The following is a 15,956-nucleotide window of genomic DNA, read 5'->3' on the forward strand; positions in this document are numbered from 1 at the left end:
GAGGGCTCGTAGTACCCCCATTTTCTTGATCCAGCGTTTTCCTCACTTCGATAGTGAATCACCTACTGAAAAAAGAGGCAGGCCTGCACGCCCTATTTGAGACTACTAAGGCAGGCGGTGGACTCTTTCATTAGGGAAGGGAAGGCTTAAAAGCCTTATTCACCGCCCTCCCAAATGGACGTCTTTTTTTTTTTTAGTGGTGGCATCTTCTTTATCCTCTCATTTTCTTCCTAGTTGTAGGTCACTTATGGCATGCAGGAAGGGCTCGTGCAATTGCACCAGGATTTGAAAAAGGACATGGATTCTATATGAACCAATGGATCGTGACAAGTCGTTACTACTAGCAATGACTTCCTCTTTCATTTCTTCATTCTTTTCATATCCCTCTCTCTTGTTCTCAGTTACTCATCAAATGGCACTCAGTTTATATCTTTAAGTTCGATCTTCGACAAGGTTCAAAGAAAGGGTGGGCCATTGATAAAGGATCGATTCCAAACCAAAACAAACGCGCTACCAAGCTGTGCTACATCCCTTTCCATTGGTCGACAGTGTCATCGGCTTCGCGCTACATCCCTTTCCATTGGTCGCATCTGGAATGAGTTGAGGACTGAGATGTGGTGTCCATATGATACTTCAATCATTGAGGTGACACAGAACTTGGTAGAATTAGCAGCACGTATCAGTGCAGAGAATGAGAAGTATTGCATGATCTGGGCACGGATAAATGTCCAATTAATTATACGCATAACTACAAACATTAACTGCCAGAGATGCCGCATACCTTTGCATCATTTCTTGATGCCATTTGTGCTAATTAATCTCCTTTCTCGTAAGTACCAAAAAAATTCCTGCATGCTTTCTCCCTTACCATAGACACTTCGATAAGCTTCCGCTATAGGTAGAGAAAGACATCTCCAATCTCAGAAGAAGCTAAGGAGGGGATTAAAAAGATTCTAATTGCACACGACAAACTCAAGAGAACGCCTTAATTAGAAGACAATCTACAGTTCACATTTAAAACAAGCATAAAGCTTGATGATGCAGAAACTACAATGAGGAGTTGGAAAAACCCCATCATATGCACAAATGCTAATGATTATGCAGTCTTTGGCACTCGTTTTTTGGAGTTGTTCTTGGGACGAATCTTCACAAAAGCTGTTTCCAGATCCTGAACATATTAAAAAGATGAGATCAGTGCAACTTAAGTATTACAATCTTAAGCATTTTGAATCTGCAAGAAAGAGAAGGAAAAAGAGAACATTTTCCTCTTTATAAAAAAGAAAAATTTGAAAAGAGTATCTATATGATGTGTCGTGCTCAGTTTTGAAGACCAATCAACCATGCTGAACAGGGACAATACTGAATTTTATGTATTCAACAGAATAACAAGTGTTCCCAAACCATCAACTGCATATTCTTTAAATTAACACACTTAATTGTGCATGCGTAAAATCAAGGCAACCAAATTGTGTATGCTTTTTTGCAGGACTTCAAATTCAATGCCCAGATTGGCGAGTAAATAAGAAAGATGCGTGTAGCTGTTCGCATGAGACTAGGAAGAAAGCATATAAAATTAAATGAAAATTCTGGTTGGAGAATTTGGGGGCGAGGAACCTGTTTTTTTAAGATTCTCCCGGTAACATTGTCAAATTTATTAAGTGGTGAATGTAAATCAGTTGGGATGACTATTCAACACCTCCAGGGCTATTATGAGCACATCCATACCCCAATACAGCATACAATGCAGCTGCTGCCACCAAAAGATCCGTCTGCACGGGGGGCAGTCCGGTGCCTCACCATGCTGGATTATCATGGCATCATGGCTGTAGCTATGTGATAAATATTCCGACGCCAAGACAATATATTCTTCTCTTTCCACCTTCTTTCACGTTACAAACATTGGATTGAAGAGAGGAGAGCATTGTTGTCTGTAGATTGGGCAGAATCACTAATGTGAATTCTAACTACTATGTACTAGCAGACAAATTAGCTAGTGTGCAACCAAACCATGGAATAGCTATTTCATTCCAGAAGTTTAATCCTTATACCAAACGTTTTCTAACAAAAAAGTTATACCAATTTCCTATTTATGTTTCTGCTTGCCTATAATCATCTGAACAGAGAAATGAAACTCAACAAAGCTTGTCTCTGTTTTCACTTTTCAGGAACAAGTCAACAACATAAGCTAATGAAGCCTTACAAATTTTACAAGCAAACACATATTACCTGGTTTGGTTCCTTTTGGGATGTCTCTGTGGCCCAGAGACCCTCCAAATTGTAATATTCTCGAGCCTTCTCATCAAGAGCATGAACAATCACCTTGCCTGAAGAAAAACAAATCAAGAAGACAAAACGATGAATATCCAGTATTCGAAGATTATAAAATGATAAACAAAACATTATATTTAACTTTTTTTTTTCCCTTGAAGTTCCAACACCATTTACCACCAACTAATAGTTGTCACATCAATATCGGAATTCTCAGCTGGTTTACTTTCCGACTATTTTGCAGCAAATTTTTGGGACCGCATCAATGATACCAAAATGACACCCCAAAACACTTCGAAAACAACTAAATTTGTGGTACTAGAAAGAGCAGCACAGACCAGAGTCGATTACAATCCACTTTCCTCCCTCTTCCCCTTCCACACTTGGCAGCACTAATCGCTCCGCCCCTTTCTGCTTTTGCTTAGCCTGCTCATTCAAAACAACACAATTAATAAAATAAAACTAGTCGCCAACAAGCATTACTTTTGCACCAAATTGGCCATTAAGTTAAAAAAAAAAAAAAAAAAAATCCAACGAAAATAAATTGACAATTTTGCATATAAAACACATATTATATAAGCTTTCAGGATCATAAATTTTCCTCAAAACTCTCAGCAAGCAAGCAGAGAATTAGGGATTCAATCTTTACTTAATTAACGATAAAGGAAGGCATTATATATTAAACCAAATGAAGCGGAGCATGAACCATTAACGCTATTATTTTCCGTTTGGCAGCTGAAAAAACCAAAAAAAAAAAAAAAAAAGGACCTCCGCTGAACTAAATATTCACTTTATTATCTTTTCCCGGAAAAACAAACGGAAAATTCGAGGGCTCTTCTTAGCAAAACAAGAAGAGACCGAACCTGCCTTGTAGATTAGGGCTTGAGCGATGTTCTTGACGTGCCAGGTGGACCTTCCGGTGGCGACGACCATGAAATCGGCCCAGTCGCAGTGCTTAGAGGCCGGTATGACCTTCACGTTGTCTGCCCTGACGTCGCTCAGAACCTTCTCGATTTCCTGCAGATCCAGAAGGCCTCTGGTGGTGGCCGAAGAGGCGGTGCTGAATTTGAGGCCTAGAAGTCCTTGTTTCCATGACGAAGATGGAGATGAGAGCCGGAGAGAGCGAGAGCGAGACCGTAGAGCCGACCACATGTAGTCGGAGCTGAAGCTAAACCTTTGGAATTGCCAGGGGTTTGGGTGCTAGTACTGTGGTACATATTGTAAAGAAGGGACGGCGTCGTTCTGTAGGCTGTTTGGTGAAGACTTGGTCTATACGACGCCGTTTGCGTGTTAATCTTGGGTAATTTTCTACCAAACTGAGGCGGATAATTTTATAATTTAATAAAATTGATCCAAATCAATTTTAAGAAAAACTAACCCCAAATAAAAATGGCAATTTTTTTTTTCTTTTCTTTTTTTGTTGCATATTGGGCCATGGTTAGTCATCATTATGCTTTTGAGTGGACACCTAACGGGTCTAGACTCTTGAGAATATAATACATTTTTGAGTGGATACCTAACGGGTCTAGACTCTTGTAAATGTAAAATATATATACGATTCATGAGATCTTGTAATTCATTTGTTAATGTTTTTTTTTTAATGAAAAAGTGCCTTGATATGTTATAAAGATGGTATTAGTTTTTATGTATTAAGTTGTTTGTTAATCTTTATGTTTTGAAAAAAAAAAAAAAAAAGTGTTATCAAATAAAATTATTGCTATTTAACGAAACATTTGTTAATATATTATTTATTTTTATAATTTCTTATATGTTATATATTAATTATGTAACTGAGATGGTGTTGCAGCAATTTCGTCAAGCTCATGTATAGGAGGGAATCTGCAAACCCAACCCACCACAAGAGGGCTTGGTCAAGTGGATGTCTCCTCCACGTGGTCATTTCAAAACTAATTGGAATGTGACCTCGAAAGCAAAACATAATAAAATGGGTATTGGGGTAATTGTCTGAGACCATGAGGGACAGGTCAATGCTGCTCTCTGCATAACGGTAAGCACATCAAGAACCATAAACAACAAAAGCTATGGGAGCACTATGTGCAGTAGAATTTTGAAGGAATTTAGGTGTGCAAATATACCATCTTTGAGGGGGATTCAAAAAATGTTGTCCAAGCCATCACTGGCAATGGGTTGAGTTGGTGTTGGTATGGGTAGGTTGTAGACAACGTCCAAGGGGTTCTACGGGGGCTTCAGATATGGAATATTGGGCATGTCAAGGGGGGGCACATTCAACCGCACATGGTCTAGCGAAGATAGCAGCCAAGGAGAACAACGGCAAAATTTGAATGGAGGAGATCCAAAGTAGTATTTATGATATTATAACCTTAGAGTAATATGCTTTTCTTATTTAGAATTTTTATGCTCTAGATTCATTGTCTCGTATCAATGAAATGAAAGAGATTATTATTAAAAAAAAAAAAAACTATAAAATATGTAATTTTATTGTTATGTGAAATAATCATTTATAAAAAAAATAATAGTAATTAGATCTCAAATTTGAAATGAATATTTGGATTAGAGAAATTTGACGTTTAGGTCGGTGAATTGACACAACTCACAAGTTGCTGTTGATGATAAATTATCAACAATGACATAAGGAATCATAGTTGATAATATGTTTCCATTTACAAATTTAATAGATTAATCATTAAATTTGTAAGATCTACCATTGACTTATGTGAGACTCACGTAAGTTTACAAATTGAATAATTAGTTTGTAAAATAATATAAAAAAAATATAGGCAAAATATTAATACAAATTATTTTTCAAAATATATTATTACTTATAATTCGTTATCGGTGATGACACAATAGTTCTCACTCATACCCCTTCCGAATTTCAAGTGAAATGAATAATAGTCATTTTATGATCAATATTTTATTTTGTCTAGTTGCCACGTTATTTAAATTTTGTAAAAAATATAATAGGATGTTTATAATTTGATAGATAAATTAAAATCAATTTTTTACTATAAAATAACTCTATTTTTCCCAGGATGGAGTGATGGAGATGGCTAATGGTTTAATAATCTAGTGTCCGTACATGATGACATTCTCCCACATAGCAACAAAGTTAGAGTCACATCACTAATACCCATGATAAAATTGAGAAGGGAACCATTGAAATGGCACCACGTGGAGTCCAAAAAAAGGGGCTTTAGCCTAACCATGGTACTGTTGTCGGTCGTTTCAAGCTAGAGTTGATGATTTCGTAGCCGTAATTGCCAACAAAGACAACGGGCCTCACGTGTCATCTAAAAAGGAAAGTGGAACTGGAAAGAAAAAAAAGAATGGAACAACTGAAGTATGTTTGGTTGTATCGGTAATTGGGCAGGAAAATCTAATGAAATGAAACAAATTGTCCTAACGGTCCTCGCAAATGTACCGCCTCGGTAGGCCCAAAGAATCCAACCACAGTGACCTCGTAGACTTTTTGAGTGTTTCTTTTTCCCCTCATCAAAAATGATTACCAATCATTTTGATAAAAAAAAAAATTATAAGACTTATACGTGTTGGGCAGTTGAATCTGCATAGATTAAATTTGAATAACTAATTGATAAAAATTTCACATTAGTTTTGAAATAATACAAGAGAAACATGACTTCTAACATTATTTTCCTCTAATCACATATTAACACATGTCAACCACTAACAAAAATTTGAAGTCCTCCAACCTTATGTTGTCACGTGTCAATAAATTATTGACAATTTATTATAAACCTAGCATTTTTCTTAGTTATTACATGACATTTTTATTGGTCGAGGTTGAAACAAATTAAACGATTTAGGAATGTTTTTTTTCCTATTCAAATATGGGAAAGACATTACAAATGAGAGTCTTTATCACTCTTGAAGCGGAATATAACTACAAAAAAATGAGAAGAAGTGTGAATGCTTCTAAATACAACGTAGAAAGCGACTCATTTAGTAACTTGGTATACACAAAAGTTGGCACATCTTGATACCTTCAAGGCTGACCAGACAGGAGCGTCAAGTAGTAAGAAGTTGATGTCATAAATCACTAGGGCTAAGGCCCAATCTGAGAACGGTTGCGGATCTTTAATAACAATAACAGTAAGGAGGAAATTTCTTAGAAAAAGCATTGGTTACATATGCATTTTCGTGTATTAGTCACACACTCACTCTCACTTCAAAATGATTAATTTAAGTTAAAATTAAAGCTATTTATAAAATTAAATTTTACCTAATAATAAGAAACCAATATAAAAAGCACTTTTATATTCCATCAAACGCATTGAATGTTAAGAATCCACTTAATAACATTACGGATGTCGGATGTGACAAAAGTCTATAGAAAACGAGAAGGGATTATTAATTTATTAGCAAAGCCGAGCTTTAACTCCAACCTCAACAAATGTATAGTGATGGGAAGTTCGTGGAGGGAGGGAGGGAGAGAGTGCACTTACCTGTCTCTTAATGCTTGAAAGCTCAACATGCTCTTCTTGTTATATATTTTTGCGGTTGTTTATTTCTTACTCTTCAAACTCGACCTACTTTGTTTTAAATCAACCTCCACACCATTTATGGCATTCGCCATGTATTCTAATTTGATCACAAAATGTTTATTCTTATGTCGTTGACTTTTTATTTGCTCATGCATATATACAAGAGCAAGAGAGCACCATAGACACTCAAGATGGATAATTCTGCTGGGAATTTGGATGATTATATGTAATAAACAGGATTGTTGATCATGACTCAAAATTACGCGTGATCATAATGAGTGGATATGATTGTTTCTAAGGATTTGGGTGATAAATTAATCCGGTGCTAACTTTATGGCACATTATCATGTTGTGGGAGTCGTTCAACCATTCTTACTCTATTTTTGAGATGGTTTGACTATTTTTTCAACTGCTCTACGGGGTGCCTAAACCGTCTCCTCATGGTTATAGATATATTTTTTTATTTTTTTTTGGGGGTCTCTTCTTATTGCCTAATTGTTTTGGTATTAAAAATAAATTTAAGGGTATTTTGAGAAGTTCAAGTAAAAAAAAAAAAAGGGTATAGTGCAAGTGCGGTATTTTCCGTCAATTTCAATGCTAAATGCCATTAGTCGAAGATGATCAATGTAACATTTTAAAGTTTGATGATCGATCTAAATGCCAAATGGATGGTAGTTGGAATTTCTCTCTAATTTTGTTTTGTTTTATTTTTTAGAATATGATAATGGTAAAGCTCCAATTATTTCAGTCACTATGGTGATTTGGTGTCCTGTACAAGTCTTTTTACACATTGTTTAAACGTTTTTTTTTTTTTTTTGTTTTTTAAACACCAATAATTGGATAAAAAACGAGTAGTGTCATCATTACAATGAATCCTCTTAAGCTATCTAAACCACCTACCAATTAAAACGACATGATTTTATATATTCTCATAATTGAGCATAGCTAATGATAGCCTAGTTGTTACGTTGACATTTTCCTCAGTTGCCCCACACATTTGTTTCTTGTTTAGCACACCAATTACATTAATTAATCATTATTAATCTATAATCTCACTTAAAAACTAAGATTATTAATAAGAGAATATCAGTTGTTTTCATTGTGAGGTTGCCAAACAATGTCGTGATATATATTAATTACCTAAGATTACATGCACGTGCACCTGCTTTATTAAACTAAAATCACTTACAATATATATATTTTTTTTTTCAAGAAAATTTTTAATTATCTATCAATTTATGATGTTGGTTCACCATCATGAAGCTGGATTTTCCTTTGAAAGGGCTGGCAAGTTTCTCTTATCCATAGCAACTTGGTGAAAAGACACTGAGAACATACACAAAAAGTTGAAAGTACTCAAAGTCCCCTTGAAATTAAAATAGACATTATATATATATATTATTGTGTAAATTAATGTTATTTTATGTTGAAGAAATCATAATCTATTAGGTGTTTAATATTGGGTCCTAATGTGTACAAAACATTCAAAGTTTTCAATAATTAATCACATACACAGTTTAATAACGTTTAAAGTATGAATAATGCTATAAACTATATTTTTATTTGTTTACTATTTTATCTTCTTGACGTTATAGTGTCAACTAGCCATTGGATAAGTCTTTCTTTAAAAAAAGAAACAAAAATGTTTTGATTAACATTATCACATAGGTGAAATAGTGAGGGGAAATTCCTCTGATTCAATTTATTAAACGAATATTTATTTTTAAAGCACGTGATTATTATATGTATTTTTAATATAGCATGTTATTTTCACATACGTATTTACTTTAAAAACAGATATTAAGTTAACAAACTGAGTTAAATCTTGTTTACAAAAAATACCTGAAAAAGAGAGCATCCTATTCCACACAAAAAAAAAAAAAACCTTATCCTTGAAATTATAACTCGACCCAAAAAACTTTGTGGTCATTTAATACACAGCGGCGTACTAAATGAAGAACCCTTATATATAAATGAAGCATAGGAAACGAGCAAAGCCAATTATTTTTTATTTGATTTTACCTACAATGTTGGACCAATAATAAATCTATACTTTATGATAAATTCAGACAGATTTGATTTCTTGTTTTGGACCGAAAATGCAATAAAATAAGTAGTGTACTGAGGAACACGAGTGGCATCACTGTAAAAATTAAGGAGGAACGAAGATAGTAAGAAAAAAAGTAAAAAGAAAAGAGAAAAAAAAGAAAGAAAATATCTCAGAGCAGAGAGAGAGAGAAAAGAAAAGAAAAAAGAGAGAAGAAAATGAATGCTTGCTGTGGAGGAAAGAAGCAAATCTAAAGAGGAAGAACAACGAAAGGGTTAGTTACTCTGATTTCATTTTCTCGGAGGAGAGAGAATGCGAGAAAATCTCTTCAAGTGTTGGTTCCGATCGATCTCTCTCAAGTTCTCCGATCCATGCTTGCAGACAGAGCAATAAATGCGTGTAGATCCGAGTGTTCGGTACCACATTCGTCGCATTCGTAAAGCTCTGTTTTATCCCTGACTTTGGGATCGTAGTCGTACTCAACGAGGTTTCTTGCTGTTTTTGAAGGAATTTGACTTGGGGGAGATTCGGTAAGTAGTCAAGCTCTGCTGAGTGCTTTCCAAATTGGTGAATTTCGCTCTGTGATTTGAACTCAAATGGTGGTTTAGTGGTTTGTGGAAGCTGAATTAGGGTTTGGTTGAGTGGCCACTGACAGTGTTGGGATTTTCAGCTGGACGAGAATCTAGGGTTTCGGATTATCAAATTGGTGGTTTTTTTTTTTTTTGTTTAAAAAATTTAGTTATGGACGTTGAGCCTCTACATTTTGATTGGTACGGTTGTTTTTGTTGCTATCCTAGTTTATGATATTATGTGTTCGAGCACTAAGATTGTACGTTGAGTTGACTTGGTCTTACAATGTATGGTTTTGGATTGGTATTGGGTTGGTGAAATTGGAATGAATTTAACTTGGTGAATTTAGTGAAGCCGGCGAATGGAAGCCGAATATGGTTTTTGTGTGGCAGTGATTTTGCGCTTCTAAGTGATTTTTGTTGTAAGCTCTAGCTGGATGGAGACTATGAGGATTCTGTTTCGGTTCAGCAGTTGTTTGATTTCGGGGTCTTTGGGCAGGCTGGGGTGACTATTTGGTGGGTTTAGTTTACGAGATGCCTCCTTCTCCGGCAATGAGATGCTCTCCGAGTCCTGGGAGAGAGATGAAAGGGACCAATCACAGGCGAGGACGGAGTTTCGAGGGTGGATTGTTGTTCAGAGAGAAAGATGATGATCTTGCTTTGTTCAGCGAAATGCAGACCAGGGAAAGAGATACTTTTTTGCTTACGTCTGATGACATGGAAGACACATTTTGTAATTTTCTATACCGACCTTGGTTTTGTAATTTGGATGCATGTAACTTGAAGAGTTTGGATTTCTTTGTCTAGTTTTCTCTTGCTAATAATGCTGCATTTGCTCTTTGAATTTGAATTGTTGTTTACAGCTTCAAAATTGAGACACTTTTCAGATGTTAAGCTTGGAATCTCTGTTCCTGTTCGTGGAGAGAGTAGTGAACTGCTTAATGCCGACGGAGAGAAGAATGACTATGACTGGTAGGTCGTCTATTTTTCCTATTCTAACGCTTTCGACTTTCCATCTTTAAGTCACTATATAAATTTGATGGTTCCACATGTAAGCAGTGAAGCAATTTAACAGAATCATAATTTAATTGTTTTGCCGCAAAGATGGAGCAAAGAGTAAAATTAAAAAAAAAAAAATTTAAAAAAGGTTAACTTATGGCTTGCAAGTAAACTGCAACAAAAAAATTGTCTACTCTCCAAGAGTGCATTTATTAAAGTCTATAATCAAGTCTTTCATCGCAAAGCTGGGAATTCTACTGTCAGCTTAGCTATTTGTCAATTTGTTCCCGTAGCCATAAGTGTATGGTTGTAAGAAATATGTTGCATTTTTACTCCTGCATGACCCTTTCTTGCTGGTATAAAAGTGAGTATCCTGTTTATTGGTTCTAATGGAATGCTGGGTGTTATTGATTTTTTCAGGTTACTAACTCCTCCAGACACTCCTCTGTTTCCTTCATTGGATGATGAGCCGCAACCAGTTAATACTGCACCTAGGGGCAGACCTCGGAGTCAACCTATTTCTATATCAAGATCTTCCACGGTAAGTTTTCAGATAACTTTAATGAATGCAATCAGATTTCTTATAGTCTCTAAAAGTTTCCTTGAAAGAAAAATATCTTTATGCTTCATCTGTTTACATAAGACGTATTTTTTTGTTCTTTTGCAGATGGAAAAGAGTTACAGAAGCAGTAGGGGTAGTGCCAGTCCAAATCGCTTAAGCCCATCTCCTCGGTCTGGGAGTAGCACGTTCCAGTCGAGGGGAAGGCCATCATCAGCACCTCATTCCAGTCCACCTCCAGGTCCACGGCATGGTACTCCATCACGGAGACCATCCACTCCTCCAAGTAAACCCTCTACGCCTGCTCCAAGGTCTTCTACCCCAACTCCCCGGAGGATGAGCACTGGGTCCAGTGGTACCATGGCCTCCCCAGGGATTAGGGGAACTTCCCCTATAAAGACAAGTCGAGGGAACTCTGCTTCGCCAAAAATAAGGGCATGGCAAGCAAATATTCCAGGTTTCTCCTCTGATGTACCTCCCAATCTTCGTACTTCTCTGGCTGATCGACCAGCATCATATGTGAGGGGTTCCTCACCAGCATCCAGAAATGGTAGGGATTCTACCTCCAAATTCAACAGGCAGTCAATGTCTCCAACAGCTTCTAGAAGCATCGGTTCATCTCATAGTCATGACCGAGACAGATTCAGCTCTCACAGCAAAGGCTCTGTGGCATCATCTGGCGATGATGATATAGACTCTCTGCAATCCATTCCTGTGGGTAGTTTAGACCGAGCAAGTTCAAGGAAAGGTGGTGCATTATCAAATAACCGAGCTCTGGCCTTTTCGAAGAAATCACCTAAAATAGTGTCCTCAACGTCTGCTCCAAAAAGATCATTTGACTATGCTCTTCGGCAGATGGTATTTTATCATTAATTCATATAAGTTTTTCCTTCATTATCATAATTTTGCAAGTGAGCATGAGTTGAGTTGGAAATGACAATAGTTCTCAGATCTCTGTTGAGATTAAGTGGCGAAACATATATAACCTGAGTTGACTAGGAAATAACGTTTCATCAGCTGAGTAGGAAATTACGTTTCATACTTAACTTTAGTTGATTGCTTCCTTTTTAAGATTTTATTATCATATTGTCCATTTCATTGCTTGTGGACAAGCTAACTTTTTGAATGACCCCTCCACCCCAAGGTTTTTTTATTTTTGGCAGTGAAGTGTAGATTTCACAATTAATAATAGTTCATAGTAATTGTATCTGATGCGTTGGAGCTATGCAGGATAATCGGAAAAGTCCTCAAAATATGTTCAGGCCACTCTTATCTAGTGTCCCCAGTACCACATTTCATGCTGGAAAAGCAAGTTCTGCACACCGTTCTCTGATATCTAGAAACTCCTCAGTTACAACAAGCAGCAATGCAAGCTCTGATCAAGGAACAAGTGCTGCACCTGATACTGAAGGTAGTGACCAGATCCAGGATGATGCAAGTGAATGTGGGAAAGCTGCATATCCTGATGTCTATGAAGAAGTATTTGCCTTTGATAAGATGGATGTAGTAAATGAAGACATTGGGCATGAAATGCATGACATATCACTTCACATTCGGCATGGTGACTTTGATAAAGGCCATGCAGTCGAGTATGGTAATGCTGACTCTGAAAACTCCAGTCACCATGCTGTTGCCATGGAAATCAGTGCAACTTCAGAATCTTCTCAGGTTAAGGCTGATTCTCCTGAAGCTGATATTCTTCAAAATATGGAACTTTGTTTAAAGTGTGGTTCTAGGTATGTTGCTGTTGCTGAAGTGGAAGGGGACATTAAACTTTGCCCATATTGCTGTAAGAAAGATCAAATTTTGGGTGTCATAATTCCAGATGCAACAACTGTAGTTGCTGTAAACTCTTCAGATGCAACAACCATAGTTGCTCCAAACTCCCCAGTGATGTCTATGAAGATTTCTGAAGAAGAGAAGCCTTCTGATGAGATGACTGTACCTGAATTTGCACATGTTACTTATGTGGGTGAACCAAAGGTTTCCCTGGGTGAAGAGAATGTTGAGCAAGGCCAGAGTTCCCATTGTGAGCAAAATCAGAATATCTGTGGAGAATTGACAAGGTCGCTGGTAGATGAAGTTGAGCATGGTCATGCCAATCAGCAAGAGATGGGCCAACCAACTGTTCGTCACAGCATAACTGATGATGAACCTGGGGGTCAGCAATTGCATCAGTTTAAAGACTATCCAAATCTGAAGGTTGACTTTTCGGAAGGTACAGGCATTTCCATACTGTTGAAGAGGTCAAGCAGTAGCAAGGGGCCTGTTGTCCAAGGCAGGACATTTACTGCTACTACGATACCTTATGATGATCTGTCTCATGCAAGAGAGAGTGCAAACAGCATGAGAAGCTCCACTGGGCATGGCAGTTTCTCGGCATCATCCTCTATTGATTTCAGCGTAGCTAGACAAACGGATACTCGTGTACAACGGCAGTTAAGCAGCAGGAAATTAGACATGGAGAATTACAGGAGTGACATAAACAGAAAACTTCTAAGAACTGGGTCTTCTTTGTCTGGAATTTCAAATCATGCTCACCAAGGGTTAGGTCTTGCATCGAGCACACCTACAGAAGAAAACTTTGAGGTTTCTGTTGGCAATGTGGAATATGATGTTGCAGTGGAAACACGAAAAGCTTCTGCAGAACAAGAACTTGAGTTGGAATATGCAGAAGCAGATGTTGCTAGTACATCTTTTACCAGGACAGCAGTTGTTGAGAATGATAATTTTTACTATAATAATGGTTGTAGAACAGTTGATCCTTCCACCTCAGAATTGTTGAGTCATGTAGTTAGTGTTCAGTTAGAGGACAATTCAGTATCATCATTTCCAAACTATGAAGATTGCACTTATGAGAATGACGAAAACTTCCTAGAAAATGCAAGGAGCGTCATGGATATGGAAGCATCAACTAGAACTCCAGAGTCATCTTTAGAAGAGGAACTTAGCATACTGAACAATAGTGTTGATGGAGTGGATGTTGCACAGGCTCCTACTCACAGTTCTTTGGTTACTATGTCAGAGGTTGAAACAGAAAAATGCTGTCAGAGTACCCCTGGTTCACAGATTGATGATGTGTCTCTGATATCGAAGAGCACCAAAGGCGAATCGCAGGAGTCTTTTTCAGACAGGGATTTGATTGCTGCTGTTTCAGAGCCCAACACCTCTGATCATGCTTATGGCATCCTTGGTATGCTTGTCTTACTTTTTGTTTTGTGTTCTTCTATGTGAGATTTGCACTGTCATAGCCGCAGCTTATTGAGTACCCATGACATGTTTGATGTTTCAATTTTCAGTCTGAGCATTATAATGCTCTAACAATGAATATACTTGGTTGCTTGTGTCACATAAGTGAGCTTTCTGATACCGCAACTTTTGGTTATTTTTGGACAAACTTTGACAGACTTGTAATGAATGATGTTGGTGACTGAGTTTTGTTAAAATGATTTTAGCATATCTTAGCAATAAGAATGTGACCACATTGTCGTGATTTGCTCTTTGACATATACACTAGAAAAAGTACACGATCCTATGAATGGTGGATGTTTATATGTATTGCCAAATAGCTAATAATTCCTATAGTTGATATTTTGTGTCGGGATATTCTTGAGATGGTTCTTTTTCCTATATGATTAAATAATATTCATCCGGTCAGTCTATTATCCTATTTCATGCCATTCACTGCAAACATGTTCACATGCGTCCATATATTTTTACAATGCTATGTAAATTGATTTGGCTGCATCATCTGTCTTCATTCTTCATTCTTTTTCTTTTTCTTTTTCTTCTTTCTTCTTCGTACTTGTTAATTCCGTTTACTTGAACACTATTTTATAAATTGGGACCATACTAAGTTTATGATGGGAAATATTACTTCCTGTGAACCATTTGCTGGTCCAGAGGATTTCCAGCTCCTACTCCATTCTGCACTCTCCTTGTAATTATAGCACATTTATATGATGTCCTAAAAACCAGTTTTGGGATAAAAATTAGCAAGTCTTAGCTATTCCATGACAAATTCTTTATGTTTTGAACAGAGGAATCAACAGTAATGGTAGACTGTCGGGGTGGAAGTAAGTCGAGAAGTCTAACACTTGAGGAGGCCACAGATACGATACTTTTCTGCAGCTCCATCGTCCATGATCTGGCCTACCAAGCTGCAAGCATAGCAATGGAGAAGGAAAGCTCAATCCCATTGGAAGGTTCCCAGCCAACAGTTACAGTATTGGGGAAATTGAATTCAGATAGAAAGATAGCACGCGGCAGAACAGTTGGCAAACGTGCTTCGAAAGCCCAAAAGGCCAGGCAAAGGCAGGTGGAAACTGATGCAAAACCCCCTTTTAATAAGACTGAGAATGACGAGAATGATGAGAATGATGATGAATCCTTGCCCCGCAATGTCGGGCTTCCTAACAAGATGGACAGCATGAAGCCTCCGAAGCTGGAATCTAAGTGCAATTGCACAATAATGTGAAGTCGTTTTTCAGGTGCCCACAATGCAACTCCCGTGTATTTTAATGGTTTATGTTTGAAGGGCTGTTTGAATTATTTCCAATTGGTTTCTGATAATCCAAATTACTTGTAAGCAAGTGCCACGTTGGTTTTGTACCGTAATTGTAAAGCTTTTCTTGTTATTAGGCCGGTATTAGTGAGAGGCACTGGAGTTTTGTGTCTGCTCCAGTAGCCATATTCTTGTTCTATTTGGTTCAATCCTCCATAAGTAATGTGTGAACGACATCCCGCGCATTCTTATTCCTTATGATTGTGTAAGTATATATACCTTGATTTAGTTCTCAGTTAATAACAAAAAAAAGTGGCTGTATTTCGAGTCCTCAAAATCCAATGAGGAAAAGACATGGTAATCCGGTTGTGGAGATTTTTTTTTCTTTCTTTCGTCAATTTAGTCTGTTAAACTTTACATTTGTTTAAGTACTTTTTAAAATCCACGTGAGAATTATATACTATTAACCTAACATAAGATGTCAATTTAATAGAGAAATTTTACATGCAAGTAAATGTAAGTTTAA

At 37.0% G+C, this 15,956-nt stretch overlaps 2 protein-coding genes across 2 annotated transcripts; one reads left to right on the forward strand and one right to left on the reverse strand.

Annotated features, from left to right (window-relative positions):
- Positions 1 to 969: 969 nt before the first annotated feature.
- On the reverse strand, positions 970 to 3,478 carry LOC132178092 (Lojap-related protein). The gene is made up of 4 exons (XM_059590549.2): positions 3,136 to 3,478; positions 2,607 to 2,694; positions 2,227 to 2,324; positions 970 to 1,168 (listed from the first exon to the last, which is right to left on the reverse strand). The coding sequence occupies exons 1-4, from the start codon at positions 3,418 to 3,420 to the stop codon at positions 1,097 to 1,099; spliced, it is 543 nt and encodes a 180-aa protein (XP_059446532.2). The 5' UTR covers positions 3,421 to 3,478; the 3' UTR covers positions 970 to 1,096.
- A 5,470-nt stretch (positions 3,479 to 8,948) lies between these two features.
- LOC132177310 (RUN/FYVE domain protein) lies at positions 8,949 to 15,751 on the forward strand. Its single transcript, XM_059589576.1, has 6 exons — positions 8,949 to 10,101; positions 10,232 to 10,340; positions 10,788 to 10,908; positions 11,035 to 11,784; positions 12,157 to 14,119; positions 14,967 to 15,751. The coding sequence occupies exons 1-6, from the start codon at positions 9,903 to 9,905 to the stop codon at positions 15,401 to 15,403; spliced, it is 3,579 nt and encodes a 1,192-aa protein (XP_059445559.1). The 5' UTR covers positions 8,949 to 9,902; the 3' UTR covers positions 15,404 to 15,751.
- Positions 15,752 to 15,956: the final 205 nt, after the last annotated feature.

This window comes from Corylus avellana, chromosome 4, assembly GCF_965113065.1.
Source record: "Corylus avellana chromosome 4, dhCorAvel1.hap1.2, whole genome shotgun sequence".
NCBI lineage: Eukaryota > Viridiplantae > Streptophyta > Magnoliopsida > Fagales > Betulaceae > Corylus > Corylus avellana.